The sequence below is a fragment of the Mirounga angustirostris genome, unplaced genomic scaffold, assembly GCF_029215605.1.
Source record: "Mirounga angustirostris isolate CCGP_5_RB_7025 unplaced genomic scaffold, mMirAng1.0.hap1 SCAF_6, whole genome shotgun sequence".
NCBI classification, from domain to species: Eukaryota; Metazoa; Chordata; class Mammalia; order Carnivora; family Phocidae; genus Mirounga; species Mirounga angustirostris.
Genome location: NW_026991714.1, coordinates 42,158,300 through 42,175,404, shown reverse-complemented (window position 1 = coordinate 42,175,404; position 17,105 = coordinate 42,158,300). Strand labels below are relative to the sequence as shown.

The 17,105-nt window shown below is 43.2% G+C and overlaps 1 protein-coding gene across 3 annotated transcripts in view; it reads right to left on the bottom strand.

Annotated features, from left to right (window-relative positions):
* Positions 1-17,105, bottom strand: part of CACNA1E (calcium voltage-gated channel subunit alpha1 E) — a 311,105-nt gene that overhangs the window by 127,776 nt on the left and 166,224 nt on the right. For all 3 annotated transcript variants that reach the window (XM_045877252.2, XM_045877253.2, XM_045877254.2), the window contains exon 7: positions 10,634-10,737. In XM_045877252.2, the coding sequence (XP_045733208.1) occupies positions 10,634-10,737 (104 nt within the window). The remainder of the gene's footprint in view (positions 1-10,633; positions 10,738-17,105) is intronic.

Sequence of the window (17,105 nt, the reverse complement as noted above, 5' to 3'; positions counted from 1 at the left end):
TAATTGACTCAGTGGGGTTACTTGGTAGTAAGAAGAAGGACTCTCTCCCAGGCCCCCTCCTGAGGTGTAGACCAGGTTCTGGAGAGAAGAAATCTGCTACTAATAGCTAACACTGATTAAGTATTAAATTTCTCCCAGGTACTAAGCACTTAACATTCGTGATCTGATTTAGTTTTCCCAACAATCCTACATGGTGGACAACAGTATCCTTGTTTGCCATTGGGTAATTAAGGATATAGAAATGGGAAGTGACTTGCCTAAGGTCATAAAGATGACAAGTGATAGAAAAGGGATTCAAACCCAGATATACTGTGTAGCAGTCTGTATTTTACTACCAAGCTTTACCTATTGTGCAGAACAACAAAAGCACTCTGGACAGGGAACCAGAGAACCTCAGTGCCAGTCAAGATCTGCCACTAAATAGCTATCTATCACTTGGGCAAGTTGCTTCACTTTCTATTCTGGTTTCTTCAACGGTAACACAGAAGCCACGCATAAGCTTCGCTTACAGTCCCTTCTACCTCAAATAATTTTTGTCATACTCTAAGACACAGCTCTGACAACTGATACACAGAACAGGGTCTTGGGGGAAATGTGGATGCTTCCCACAAGCTCTCATAACTTTGTATGTGACTTCCATGGTCACACAACTCATCCAGGAGAGTGTCATCCTAGTCATGGAGGGACTACAACTACTACTCTGGTCATTACTGGTGTTGAACATGAAATCTCTGTCTGAAGGACTGGAAAGTTCTACATGTGTTGCCAGCTACCAAGAGTCCCTTCATTTCCATCAAGATTTGTGCTGAATGCTGGATAATTTCCTTCCAAAAAGGACATTTACTGTATGCAGAATGTGTTTAACAGAATTGGTGTTTGAGCCTGGCAGACCTCATCCCAAATTCTGAACCTGCTGCTTAACAGCTTTGTGAACTTAGGCAAATTACCAAACCTCCCTGTCAGTTGCCCTATTCATAAAAGAAGATAGTAATACCTCATAGGGTCATGGTGAGGATTAAATGAGACAACATATCTCATGGCACTGACACAATCTTCAATGCATAGCACAGTCTCAATAAATTACAGCCTAAAAAAAAACCAAACCTGAAACAAACCCTACACTATTGCTATAAACTAGCCAACAGGTGTAAAGTGCGTTATGTTCTCTCAAATTCAACAGATCCAGAACCTACACTCTTTCCCTCAAAATCTCTTTGTCCTGCGTTCTCCACCAGCCACATGGTGGCTCAATTCAGAAATCCAGAAGCAGTCCAAGAGATTTCCCTCTTATTTCCACCCCCAGCCCACACTCAGACACACCCACACAGTCACCAAGTCGTGCGCATCCTGTGTAACCAGCACCTGTTGGGTCTGGCCCATCCTGTCCACTGTCATGCCACTGTACCCCTTCGGGTGGGCTTCGCTGCTTCTCTGCTTTGCTCCTAAAGTATCTCCCTGCCTCCAGGCTTGTTTCTCTATATATTTTCTGCAGGATGATCATCTTCAATTGCAAACTGGTCATCTTCCCTGCTTAAAACTTGAGAACCTCCCACAAGCTTCTGGAATCAGGCTTAAACTCATCAGCTTAGCCCATCTGATGAGCCCTTTGTGACAAGCCTCTGCCTTTGCCTCTAGTTCCATCTCCTTTACTTTCCCTGATGTAATTCACTCAAGTCAGAATGGCCTTCTACACCTTCTTAACTACCAACCTGTTGGGACGTCCTTCCTTTTTCTTCTAGCCAACGACTACTCATTCTTTCAAAGTATACATCAATGGCAACTTCTTCACTTGGCCTTGACGGATCCTTGCCCCTTCTAATTTAAATGCTCGACCTGTGCTGTCTCTCCACCTCGACTACAAGCTCCTTGAGGGTAACAGCTCTCTGTCCTTGTCTGATATCCTTGGTTCCTGGTAGCAGGTGACATATATCGAGAACTCAGTAACACTGGATGCATGAATAAATGAATTTCTATGATTGATTCCAGGGTCAGAATCCTGGCAGGAAAATTACTGTGCAGTTCACCTACACACAAGTCAGGTCTGAGAAATACTCAGGTGCCAACTTCTAATATCCAAAGAGAAGCAAGGGCAGGTGATTCAGGAGATGCAAAGTTTAATACTGAAGGTACATCTGTTGGTGTCCTCCTTGTGGACAGGACCTAGGTCTTATTCACTTTTGTATCCTTAACAATGCCTTGCAAGATAGTAGGCACTCAAAATATGTGATATAAATCTTAAAAAATATATATGACATATATGAATATTATAAAAATAGCTTTTGATAGGGCTAAAATTCTGGATCTCCTTGAACTTAGATTCCATTATATGTATTTTGAATTATTTCCTTAATATATTGACAATCTCCTTATTTTATTTATCTTTGTAATCTCAGTCTAGCAAAGTGTCTAGTGCATAGCAAATATTCAATAAATATTTATGGAATTGCACTAAATTGTCAAACCCACTCAGCAAATGAGTTTGGTGTCAAGACAGACAGACAACTGTCCCCTTGCTTGTTATGGGAGCCACTCCATTCACATAAGAAATGCAACCAGAAGAATTCCTCCTCTAATATGGAAAGCTCACCATTCCCCATTAGTCCTTAGGGCAACAGGACCTGGACAGTGGGTCTTGGCATTTTCTACCTTGTATGAACCAGGTCACGTTGTTTACATGAAGACCAGCGTGTGTGAGTAAGTGTGTGTGTCCATGCATGTACAGATTCAAACTTGCACCAAAGTCCGTATGGACAGGGCGATATTCTAGGCTAACCATTGGCCGCCTTTCTCTAGTTGTGCCACGCTGAGTGCTAGTATCCCTGAATGGAGGCCACCTGGTATATTAAAAAAATACACGGAAGCAAAGAAGCTTTGAAAACTATGACATGCTTTACATACATGAGGTTTCCAATTGCTCCCCATGTGCATTTGTAAGCAGTCTCTGGCCTGCCTGCCCCCGTCCCAGTTTGGAGACAACACAACTACTCCCCCAAGCCTACCTTCCCCTCTTTCCAGAAGCCCTGGGAGCAGTGGATGGAGGCAATGGGCTAGCTCAGGGTCATCCTCTGTTTGTGTGAGCCTTCTGCACTGCAACCCTGTGCTTATGCAGCCCTGGTTTGTTTCCATGGAGACAGGAAGCTCTGCTTCTCTTCAAGCCTAAGCTAATGGTTTTCATCAAATCCCATTTCCTCTGAGACTAGTAAAAATGCTGCAATGCTTCTATCCATACTTCCTCTTTAAATACACCGAAGCTGACAGCCCTCCCCTCCCTGAGCCCCCTGCCCCTGAGATGGGTGCCTCAGCCATTGCCATACTGAGCGTCCTGTGGGCCATGAGCACTGGTGTAGGCTACCTGCCCCCTCTTGCCCAGACTCATCTTGTCACTTGCCAACACAGGGGCTCCTCCTTCCACTGCCTTCTTTCTCTGCTTTAGAAAAGCCTTGGGCACATAACATTCGAACTGCCTACAGGGCACAGGGAACACGTCCCCTGGAAGTAAAACATCAGAGCTTTTCTCTGGCTCTCAAGTGCAACTCCCAACCAAACACTTCCTCCAAAGAGAAAGCCAACATCCCCTCATCCAGAGGCATGTGAGAACTAGACCAAGCAGAACGGAGCTTCCTTGGCCCCTTTATACACAGAACTAGCTGCTGCTGAACCCTCTGCAGACACCAGTAAAACCCCTTATGTGTTGAGCATCAGAATGTGAAAAAGAAACCGGGACAGAAATATTTCAGTCCTAGCCTGTAAGGCCCCTATTGTTAACACTCCTTGAAATGTCAGAATTTATTCACACCAGCTGTTCCCAGCTGCTGTTGTCACTTCCTAGGCTTCTCCAGAAGCGCTAAGGAGACATATGCCATTCTAGGTCTGTTTCATCTCCCAACCTGAGGAGGCTGTCTCCCCATTAGAGAGGAGCCGATGGCCTCAAAGCCAATTCAAGCCAAACATCACAGGCTGCTACTCAGATGACAGTCACCTAGACCTAACAGGTGGAGAAAATGAACGTCAATATTATCAAAGGGTATAAGAGCTAATGGCTGCTCCATCCCAGACCCCAGGCTGGGCCTGTGCCTATGAGAGACAATGCTATCCCATTTTACAGAGGAGGAAGTGGGCTCAGAGTAACCGGTCCAGATGTACAATGCTGGTAAGTGGCAAGATAAGGGTCTCACTCGTGACTGTCACATGCCAAAGACCATGCTTCCCCCAATGTGCCACTCTTTCCCATCTGGAGAAGGATGCAAGAGAACTAAAAGGTGTGACTCCAAACCAGAGCTGGTCCATCAGAGTGGATACGGTTAGATGTAAGAATTGTCCTGGAGGGCAGTGCTCTGTCCTATGTCCAGCTCTGTTAAAATATATCTTGAACCCATATTGAAGCCTTTTCTGGAACACCAATGATTTGTTAGCATGGCATCTACTTTTCTCCCTCTTCAAATAGTAAGAACAGGACTTGAATTTTCTAAATTAACACACGGACACACTTTGGAAACAAGTAAGGATAAAGATCAAGTAAGATTACATAAATAAGAGATCTTCCCTCTGTAGAAACACATGAAGAATGAAGTCGGTGGTCAGGGCCCTTGCGTAAGTAGTCACTGAGAGAGAGCATCTGAGTTGTAGGTACAGGCTATATGAAGCGAATTACCTATAGCAGTGCTTGCACATAAAGGATGCCAATGAATGCTCACTGAATGAGTACATATATAAGAAGCCCCATTGTGTCTTAGAACTTTCCCCTCAAGATACACGGTATTACAAACGCCTTCACAATGTCCCCTGCTTTTACTTCATAACCATTTCACAAGTCACCACAGGCTCTCAGTACCACATACTTGGACTAGTATGGTTGTTTCCTCCTTAATCCTAGTGAATCTGGTCTCTCTCCATGCCAATTCTTCCCCAATGATGCTAGATGAATGGTCTTATATACTCCTTTCATCCTACACTTTATGTAAGTGCAGCATTTTTACTTTAAATTTATATTTCTATTTTTCTTTAAGTGATGCACATTGAGTTTTAAAGTCAAATATTTTAAAAAGACTTCTCATGAAGAGATAGCCATCCACTGCCTCACCCCTCCCCACCCCTAATTCTCGTTCCCCAGAAACCATCACTTGTAATTTTTACCTGTATTTTTTTCTGGTATTCATTTCCAATTTTCCGAGTATTATACTTACACAACTGGTATTTCTTTATCTTTCCATTTTAGATACTGCTTAAAGACTCTTACTGTGAAAACTAAGATTTTAGTCTTTGACGTTCCCTCCCCCTCCCCATATTTACCTTCCCCCTTTCTCTCAAGTCAATTATAGCACCATAAGGGGCCATCTCACAATCCAGTGTTAACAATGAAAATCCGGTTGACAGCTGCAGAGAAAACTTACTATGCTTATATTCCTTTAGTGGTAACCCTTTTGTATTTTGTGGAATTGCTTAGATGGAGGTATGTGCATACAAATACATATATGAATATATAATGTTTATATATAATGCAAACATATTTGTATATATTTTATAAATATGATTATATATAATCTTCACAAAACCATTAAACTTTTCTGAATATAGTATATGTCAGGGAATATACTTGTTTCATTATTTCCATAAAGATACTACTCTTAGAGCTCTCTATCACCCTATTCAAATCTGAACTTGCTGCTCTTTCGACTTCCCCTCATCATCATCTTGGAACCCCCTTTGCCTCTCTCCTCTATTGAATCCCTTGTTTGCATGAATATCATGTCCTTCTCATTCTTCAATTAATTCCTTATTTTTAGGAATTAGTGACTCACATTCTGCAGTAACTTCTTCAGAAAGAGTGTCCCAAAATACTGCTATTCCATTCTTACAAATTACTGCTATTTTGGCTGGGTATAGAATTCCACCTTGGAAATTTTTTTCCTTCAAAAAGTTTTAGGAACTTCTCTGTTCATTTCTAACTTTCAGTATCAATGAGAAACCCAAAGCCGCCCTAATTCCTGATTTTGCATTGGCAAAATATATCGCCTTCCCAATAACCAGAAGCTTTTAGAATATTATCTTTATTCAGATGCTCTGAAATTTTGTGATGACTTTATCTTGCTGTGGTCTCTTTTCATTAGTTGTGTCAAGTGCTCAGTGGGCAGTTTTTTATTACTTAATTAAATTCATTTGTTTCCTTTTATCTCTCTCTATACCTGCCTCCCATCTCTCTGCCATACAAATTACCATTACAATATACTGGTTTCCCCGAGTATCTGAAATTTCATTTTACACCACTTCGCTTTCATGAAAAAACCCACATTAGTACCTATTTTCGATAACTGAAAAAAATTCAAAGAGCATTTTTGCCTTTATGAAATGGTAATTGCTTCTTTGCTTCATGTCATATTGGTTTATGAAAGGTTTCATAAGAATGCTCTACTTTCAATTCAACACCAAAAAAAAAAAAAAAAAAAAACCCCAAAAATCATACTAAAAAATGGACAGAGGACCTGAATAGACATTTGTCTAAAGACAATGCACAGATGGCCAACAGACCAATGAAAAGATGCTCAACATCACTAATCAAAGAAATGAAAATCAAAAACACAATGAGATATCACATCACACATATATCAGAATGGATAGTAGCAAAAGGATAAGAAATATGTGTTGGTGAGAACACGGAAAAAAGGGAACCCTCATATACTGTTGGTAGGACTATAAGTTGGAGCAACTATGGTGGAAAACAGTATGGAGGTTCCCCAAAAATTTAAAAATAGAAATACCATATGATCCATTATTGCACTACTAGGTATTTATCCAAAGAAAACAAAAACACTAATTTAAAAAGATATAAGCACCCCTTATGCTTACAGTAGCACTATTTGCAATAGCAAAGATATAGAAGCAACACAAGTGTCCATCCATAGAGGAAAGGATAAAGAAGATGTGGTATATATAGAAAATGGAATATTACTTTTTCATTCAAAAGAATGAGGTCTTGTCATTTGTGACAACACAGATGGACCTAGAGGGTATTATGCTAAGTGAAATAAGCCAGACAGAGAAAGACAAATACAATAGGATTTCACTTATATGTGGAGTATAAAAAATAAATGAACAAACAAACAAAAACCAGATTCTTAAATACAGAGAACTGGTGGTTGCCAGAGAGGGGAAGTGAGTGGGGGGATGGGCAAAATGATAAAAGGACTGAGTTACAAACTTCTAGTTATAAAATAAACCATGAAGCCAAATAGTACAGTTTAGGGAATGTAATCAATAATACTGTAATAATGTTGTATGGTGACAGATGGTGACTACATGGTAAGCACCAGGTAATGTATAGAATTGTCAAATCAATAGGTTGTACATTTAAAACCAATTTAACATTGTATTTTAATTATATTTCAATAAAAAACAAAGAATGTTTTACTTTCAGATAACAAGAGAAACTTGTATTCAATGTATACTTTTTATTTGAATGCATTCTTACAAACTATGTATTGTGTGTGCATGTATTTTTTATTTATGTGGGTGGTATTATACCATGCTATTTCTTGTTTTCACTAAACTATGCTTTTAAATTACTCTATGTTGTCATGTGTATATGGTATTTGTTGCTCCTAATTGGGCTAGTATGTCATGGTATGCATCCAACAGCTTACCTATCTACCCACCCAATTATGGATGTCTAGGTTCTCCAACTCCCCATCACCAAAAACCACTGCTGGAAAGAATATCCTTGCACATGTTTCCACAGACCTTTTACTCTGGCAAGATGTGTTTACTGATTCTGGAAATATTTTTAGTATTTTTCTTTGTAAATTTCTCCCTCTCCACTTCCCTGTTCTCTTTATGGAACTCTTAATAGTTGAATGATGGATGAACACTTTGATTTTCTTATTTTTGTTCTACTTTCTAGGTGATTTCATTAATTTCATATTCCAACCATTTACTACCTCATTATTTTCATTACATGTTTGCATTTTTACATTAATTCATGTTACATTAATATAAATTTTGCATTATTTATTTTACATTAATCCCCAAGGGCTCTTCTTAATTGCTAAATTTTCCTTTTTAAATAGCAATGTTATTTTGTGGATAAAATTATTTCTCTTCTATCTCTGCTGATATCAATCATGCTTTTTAAATCTTTTGCTCCCTGCATCATTTATATTCCCTCTAAATCCTTTTTTCTATGTATTATTTTATTTTTGTCTTTTGTTTTGGACATTTTCTTCAAATGCTGATGATCCCTAGCTGTGCATTAATATTTAAGAGCAAGTCTCAAAAGTCTTATTGGAAACTCGTGTGTATAGCTGGAGCTTCTAGAATGATGAGTGTAGTGGGTTGAATGCCCCTGCCAAAAAAAAAAAAAATATGTCCACATCCTAATTCCTGGATCCTATGAATGTTACCTTATTTGGAAAAAGAGTCCTTGCAGATGCAATTAAGTTAAGGGTCTTGAGATGAAGAGGTCACCCTGGAATATACAAGTGACCCTAAATCCAGTGACAAGTATCCTCATAAGAAAGAGGCCCAGGGAGATTTTAGACAAAAGAGAAGGAGGCAATGTGACCACAGAGGAAGAGACCAGGGTAATGCAGCCACTAGCCCAGGAATACTTGCAGAATCGCCAGGGACTGGAAGAGGAAGGAAATAAATTCTCCCCTCGAGCCCTCACAGGGAGTAATGCCCTGCCAGATTTTGGACCTCTAGCCTCCAGAACTGTGAGAGAATTAATTTCTTTCATAGTGTGAAGCCACCTAGTTGTGTTAATTTGTTGCAGCAGCCATAGGAAACTAATAGGAGCCTCACTGAGGGTGAGAGCCATTTCTCTGTCCATCCTCAGATATCAACATACATAAGATTCTTCTCTTAAGATGGACAGTTTCCCCACAGAGGAATCCTACTAACCCTTACCAGACTGATCCACTTTTGTGAGTCAACAGTAGATGTGGGCTGGGAGCATAGTGTTCAGTTTGTGGACTTCACTACAACACATCACCCCTACCCTCAGAAGTACCTGATTTACCATTGCAAATTTCTGATTCAGCCTCTACAGAGACAGGACGTCTTCTGACTTTGGCTGGGGTGGGGGGTTAGGCGGGGCAGATACCTGTCAGAAGTGTTTGGGGGTAAAGATCTAGGATGTTGGGCAAGAGGGCATCTAAGTGTTCCTTATGAGGACTTTTGACCAATCCTCTTGTTTTTAGTGCCACCCATACTTCATCTCTCAGACATACGTGGTACCTTGAATTCCCGAGCCTCTCCAGGACTGTGCAAGCTTCTGAAGGACAATCATTTTGCCTTTTTATTGGCATTCCTCACCAAAGGCAATTAAACCTCAGCTTTCCCACCACTAGATCAGTTACCATTTACTCTCTGCCTTCAAAACTTTTATTGACATCTCTCATCTTTGTCATTTCCTCTCTTGTTCTATCACTATGCCCTTCTTAAAATATATTTCCTGTGTTAGAATTACAAGACATAACAAACTTGGTTCAATCTGCTATGCTGAAACAGAAGCACCACCATCTAATTTCCACCTGAAGAACTTATGCTACTCAGAGAAGAAATTAAGTCCAGTTTTGCTTAGAAAAATCTCAGACCCTCTAAAATCGACCCCTGTAATAGCCCCAATTTTATATTTTTCATTTCCCAAAGTAAAGTATCAGCTCTAGATAAGTCAGGTTGCATAACATTCTTTTCCCACTATAATCTGAGTCCCATTTCTTCAATTTTGCTTATGGTATAGTGCTCTCCTTCCTGGAATGTTCACTCACATATATTCTATTTTATCCTATTACATCTTGTACATTCAAGCAAAAGCCCAGTCCTTTATGAAGCCACTCCTGATAACTTCAGACTAAATAGATTTGTTCCTTCCACCAAATGATCTATAGCTTATATTAGTAAGTAAAAGAATTTCCATTCCCTGTTTCAAGTGTGTTGTCCTGTCTACAAAATATGATTTTCTTTTTTTTTTTTTTAAGATTTTATTTATTTATTGAGAGAGTGAGAGAGAGAATCCCATGCAGACTCCATGCTGAGCACAGAGCCCGATGCAGGGCTCAATCCCATTACCCCAAGATCATGACCCCAGCTGAAATCAAGAGTGGGACACTTAACCAACTGAGCCACCCAGGTGCCCCACAAAGTACAATTTTCTTAAGAGACTTTGTGTGCTCTTTGCAATGCTTACCATGGCACTGGACACCGAGTACTTGCTGACTGAGGTACACTAATCCAAGCTATAAATATGGGATTTGATGTTCAATAAAGACAGAATAACCTTTGAAGGTAAAGATTACATCTTATTCAACTTTATATCCCTCACAACCAGCACAGTGTTTGACAAAGAAGGTCTATGACTGTTGAATGACTGAATGAAAAGATGGATGGATACATGAACTCTCACTAGATATCATGTTCAATGTTGCACGCGGTTTAAATACTTGTTAACTCCTAAGAAAAATAAACATGATTAGAACAATGTTCAGTACTGTATCCGCAGCTGCTAGAATAGCACTTGGCACATTGGGGCTGCTCAGTAGATGTCTTCTAAAAGAACGTTAGATGAATGAATTGGTCGGTAGTCAGGAGCATTGGTTTACAGTTCAAAGAAGTTAGGAGGAGAGAGGAACGTCTGGCTTACCCGGAGAGCACTCCCAGAACTAGGTTGAGAACAAAGAAGGATCCAATGATGATGAGGGGGATGAAGTACAGCCAGTTCCAGGTGGCTCCTAAGGCATCATTGGTCTGAAAGAAAGAAAAATTGTTCCTTAATGTTCTACCGAAACCATCTGCCAGAAGGAGGTCTCCCTTCCGGAAGCTTCACATCCATAGTGAAACAAGCACAAGGTAATACAATTAACACTGCCTGCTTCATTCCCAATTTGGTGTTACTGTGGGTTAACTCCTATTCCACCATGTAAAGAGGAAAGGACACCGCATGAGCCTCACGCGATATCCTGAGCAGGAATTGTCCAACACCCTCACTTAACAGCTGAGATAACTGAATCCAGAGAGGTCAAGTACTTTTCCAAGATCATGCAACAATTACAGGTTTTATAGTGTTTGGTGATGTCAGTTCCAAGCTTTTGCAGTCTAAATTGGACAAATTCTCAAAAAGTCAGAGGCAAGCTAGGTCTATTGGTCTATTCCATGGATGCTGGCAAGAGCCTTGACAGGGCTGCTTGGGAGACATTAGTGTCCTCCACATCCTGCTCAGCCCTTGATCCTCAGCTCTGGCTTGCTTTCTTCTATCAGAGTCCAATAGTACAGAGCAGGCTCAGGCTTGACCCCAGCAAGGCTCTGGACAGAACAAGGAATCAGTCTGAAGAGCGAGCTCTTCCTCTCTCTCTAATGCTAACACACAGTGAAGTGAAAAGTGCTTGGCAATTCATATTCTGGATTTTTATACTATAAGTGAGATGCAAAGCCCTTGAATGGTGGGGGCTTGAGGGAGGATTAGACCACATGGCTTAGCCAAAGGCAGCAACTCTTGGAACGGTGTCTTATTAGGACCTAGAAACAGTTTGGGAACATTTTGAAAACTCTAACACTTGAGACTCTCAACTAAACTTCACTTTGACTCTCTCTCCCCATAGTATCAACTCCAGATCTTTCTAGATAGTCTCCTTGAATCGCATTTTACGTATGCAGGGCTTTGAAATCCTCCCATTCTCACACCGGCCCCTCACACGCAAACTTTAATACCCATTTGAAACAGTTAAAAGATATTTTATTCTCAGTTCACTGGAGAAACAAGGCCAAAGTCAAATGCCATGCCTAAAATTCACAGGCTAAATTAGTAAAATTAAGATCTGAACTCAGAATATCTATGGCAAAGTGCTCCTTTGTCCCTGTGATTTACCTTTTTCTCCCTCTTGCTACTCAACTTTGCAAACATATTTTGACTCATTGTTCTCATGCTTTCCGTGGACTTCTAGGGCATTCTATCTTTTCTCTCAAAATTACCTAATTTTCTTTCTGCCTCCCATTCAAATATGTCAGTACACAGAATATAGCTTCCCACTGTTCATGGAAGCTATCACCGTATAGATTTTTCCATTAAAAATAGCTTTTAAGGCAACCTCTTTCACCAAACTTCTGTCTTCGTCTTGTCCCCACACTGTTCAGAGACAGATGACTGCAAATGAAGCAGAATATAAATTAAAAACAAACACCTGCTGAACTGGATGGGGCAAAGGTGGGGATCTGCCGATTTCAGTGTGCATAAGATCTAACTCTTTAGTTCAACCAGGTCTGGTCAGTTAAGTGCAAGCAGGGAAGATGCGGACCAGACCTCAGAGAAAACTGCTCCTGATTATCAGAAAGAAGATGTAGAAAAACTAGACACTGAGGGCCAGCCACAAGGGATTTTAATGAACATAGGAAGCTGTTTTTTCGGAGACAGTTAAGACATGGTCCTTCCTGTAAGCTGAAGGATGGATTACATGACCCTTGTATAAATAGCTCTATCTTTATTCATGATTACAAATGCTACATTTTGTAAAGACTGTAAAGACTCACCAGTGGTGCACCTGACCAACAAGTTTCATCTACTATATGGCTTAGCCAGTGCCCCCCGCCCCCAGCATTCCTTGGCAGCAAGGATCGAGTCTGCTCCCAACACCCAGATCAGGGTTCAGCTGCCAATACACCTGGGTTGGTACCAGCCATGGCAAAGATGAAACATGCTGTTAAGGTGTCTTTGGTCCCAGGAGGGACTGAGCTACAGTTTGAGGATGGCTAGAGCAATTTCAGTTGGGGGATGATTTGCCAGGGAGGCTGTAGAGTGAAGAGCATTTCCCAAATAGTGTTCTTCTCCTTGCTAGGCATCTGTAAGACGTTAATGTGTTCTGTGGAAAATGAGCTTCTGTAACCAAAGGAACTTAGGAAACACAACAGATTATATTTTCCCCTTAGCCTGTGAGAAGACTCATGAAAGAAATATTACTAACTTCAATATCATTTCATATACTGCCTGGATTATGAAACCCACTTTTTTGAAGGAAATCTTTTAACATATGAGGAAATACAGCCTGTGAAATGTAGGGATGAAAGGACTCTCCTCATGGACCGAAAGTCTGGAACACACTCCTCAATTCTTCCAGAAAAAAACAAGGACAGACAGTGTCTCTTTATCCATGTGTTGTGAGAATGCTTTGGCTTTGGTTTAACCCACCTTAAGGCAAGAAACTTAACTGTTCATTTCTATACCTGGTACCTAGTGAAGTGGTTGGCACATGAAGTATTTGTCAACTAACCAATACACGACCACAATTTGAATAAGAGGATTCTCGTGCTTAAAACGTACCCCCCAAAATTGTTCATTCTGATATTCCCCTCAGGCTTTGTCTGAATTGTTCTTTAAGAAAAATTGTCATCCACTATGACATCAGGCCCTGTTTGATGAGAAAAAGAGGAGGAAGGGGAAGAGAAGGAGAAAAAGAAAGGCTAGGACGACACCAGGGCCAGCGGCATTATACCCTGGGGGTCATTACAGATGACTGACGGTATAAAGATTCTTCTGGAGAAGGCAGCTTGACAGCTCCCCGAGATTATTCACAAACCTTTTAAGAGACTTGCCGCACCCTTTCTACACTTCTCTCCTCTCCCTCAGGTTTCCTCCTGGTTACTCCCCTCCCATCTTGCCCCACTAGGAGGCCACACCCTCACCTCACATGCCTGTCAATGGATCAATGACAAATCCAGTAGGACAAGGGGACGTAACTCAGCAGGAAGGGGGCAAAGGACTTCAAATTTCCCTCCTCCAAAATGGAAAGTTTCTTTCTGATGCTAATTAGAACTTCAATCTCCTTCTGATTAATCATTATTAAAAAAGAAGAAAGTAATCAACAACTCTCCAGTGAGCAAGTGCCCAGAAGCCACGTGAGGTGGGAGTCAGAAGGCCAAGGACAAAGTAGCCAGTGCGGCCTCAGAGTTGTGACTGTGTTTTCTCCCGAGAGTCCATGTGTCTGTGTCACAGTGGGAGGGGACAAGCACTAGGGCTGCCAAGGTGAGAAGCAGTTGCTCTCTGCTCCTGTCTCCAAACCCTTCCGCTTCCGTGACTCCAACAAGCCACTTGCCTGGGGCGTCACCACACTCTACCTTCCCTCGCGCATCTTCCTTCAGGAATCGGAGGCAGCCATGCTAAGTACTCTGAGCAAGATGCTGGGGAAGGAGGCCCACAGCCTTCTGAACGTGTTCCACTGGATTCTGGCCCAAGAGTCTCACAGTGGAACCTCCCCTGCCCAGCCTGCTGTGGTGGAGCAGCTAAGGATAAACCAGGCTTCTCTCTTCAGAGAAGGATGTCCGAGCAGCGTCTTCATTCCCCACCATTCATGGAACACCTACTCTTTGTCAGCCGTTACAGAAGAGTGTTCTTCTTTGTGGCAATGTCCTCCTAGTGAAGGCAGATTCTCCACCCATTCAACCCAGCCAAGCCAAGCCCCTCGACCAGCAGGCTGGCTGCTCTCTGTCTTTCTCACCTGCTGACTCCCCAAGTGACACACACACACACACACACACACACACGTACATGTGCATGTGACGGGGGTAATGACAGACAGAGAAAGCAGTCGGGGGTGGCAGCCCACCTGCACAGGGAGTGCCTGGTGGTACCAGTCCTGACACCGTGAAATGTGTTCCTTTGGGAACCTGCCTAATTGGGGGTGGTGAGTGCACCCACTCCCTGCGTAAACAGGCACGCAGGGCAATTATCACATTAATCTCTGGAGGACTGGGGGAAATGGTAGAAGGTGGGGTGGGAGGAACAGGATTGAAGAGAAACATGAGGATGGAGACAGCAAGATGGGGGGGGCGGTTCCCGTGGTTCTCCTGGACTAAAGCTGCAGAAGCAGAGCTAGGCCCTCACTCTTGGAAGCAGGTCTCTATCAAGGTTCCACAGGGCTCTGGAAAAAATGCTGAGGGGCCTCTTCTATGTACATGCCTTTCACAGAGCAAATCTGACCAAGGAGGCTGAATGAGCTGGGGCTGGGAATAAGGAGGATATGGATTCTAGAGTCTTTTCAGGAAAAAAGAGTGTCTGTGGGACACACCTGCTTTCCAGGCTGGAGACAGCATCTGCTGGCAAGCCTGGGCTGGCCTACAGCGAGGTTTCTCAGCCTGGACACTGCTAGCATCTTGGGCTGGATAATTCTTCATGGTGGGCTAACTCCGGATAATGCTATCCTGTGGGGTACATTTGCAGGATCCCTAGGTTCTACCCACTAGATGCCAGTGGCACTCCCCCAGCTGTAACAACCAAAGGTGTTTCTGGAATTGCCAAATGTCCTCAGGGGTAAAAAGTTTCCAGTTGAGAACCACAGGCTGAGACGCTCTGTCCCCAGAGTTTTTTGAAATCACCAACTGATCTCAGGTCAAGACATGGTTGGAAACACCACCTGAGGCTGCCAAAAAGACCAGGCCATTCATCTCAGTAAAAGCATCTGTCCAAGGCCTCCGCTGACCACCCTAGGAAAAAGAAGTTCAGGGAGGGCAAGCATGGGGAAGGAAAGGGACAGAAGCCAAAGACCAACTCCACCAAGTGCCACCTTCCCTAAGGGCAGCATACCAGACATTCCCCGGCTGACGGCCTCCCTTTGCCTCTGCTTCATCCCAGCTCTGGGGCCCACAGCTCCTCTTCCACCCCAAGGGACTTGGAGCTCATGCTGCAGAGCTGAAAGGCCATATTTTGTTCCACACATTTGTGGAGCACGTACTTTGTGACAGTCTCCTAGGTGTTGGGGATAAACAATGAGCAAAACAGCCACAGGCCCTAGTCCTTGTGAATCACAGCATATTTAACCCGCGTTAAATAGATCAGCACACACACACGTGCCCTTGACCTGTGGGCTATGAAAGGGCCATGGTGGGCAGGGATGCGAAGGGGCATCTGATCTGGTCCAGGGGGTCAGGAAAGGATGCGCTGAAGCTTTCGGAGAAAAGAGTCACATGACCGTGGCTGAGACAGCAGAGGCCAGAAAAGCAGGGAAAAGGTTCATTATGAAGGGGAAATAAAAAGGAGAGAAAAGTGAAGATGAAGGAGTGCCATGAAGTGGGGGACACAAGAGAAGAGAAATGAGGGTGGGGAGGCCCTCTCGGAATGAACTCCCACCACCCTGTGAGAGCAGCCCCCGCACTCCTATGCGGGCATTATCGTGAAACATCTATGAATTGTGAGGGCACCCCTTGATGGGTTTTCTGCCAAGTGTACATAATTGTGCGACCAGAAGCCAGATAACCCCAGTGCTTCCCTCCTACCCTATCCCAGGCACCATCTCCCTCTCCTCAAATCTACCATTATCCTGACTTCTATCATCAGCAGTTATGTCGGCCTAATTGGAAAGTCACATTTGAGCATTTCCCTGCAAATGCTGAGCCATCCACACTCCCTCTTTGCTCAGGACCGAGATGTGCTCAGGATTTACATTCAGAATAGCCCTCTCCCACCTGGCCTCCTCCCCTGCTCCCTAACTGGCTCTCACCTGCCTGGATGGGGCAAATCCTGTGTTGCCCCCCATCCCCAGCTGGCTCTCACCTGCCTGGATGGGGCAAATCCTGTGTTGCCCCCCATCCCCAGCTGGCTCTCACCTGCCTGGATGGGGCAAATCCTGTGTTGCCCCCCGCCCCCCCCCGCCCCCCCACCCCCCCTGTCAAGTAGCCTCTAGCTGCAGGTGCACCCATGTCCCAGCACCCATGTTGTGTTGGCTGCTAAGGGCTCACACCTGGGCCCTTCTCAGAAGTCTGGCCCCGGCCGAGAGACCTGCCTCACCTGGGAGTTTATGCCTGCCCTTGGAGTGGGGGTGACCTATAGGCAATAAGTAACCAATGGAAGGTTATCCATGGCCCGGCCCCTTTTCCTCTGGGTGGGACCACCGCTGGGTGGCAATTCACATTCTGGAGCTGCCTCTGTTGAAACCACAGCTCTTAATATTTTCCCCCCTAACCTATCCTGCTTCCCTTATATCCTTACAGTTTTCTCTGGAAAGCAGTCCCTCGATAATAAATCACTGCCACAAGAATCTGTCCCAACGTCTCTTTACAGGGAATCTGACTTAAGGCATTATATCCCTTTCTCATCAGGGTTTTGACCAACCTTACAAAGTGGCAACATCCCA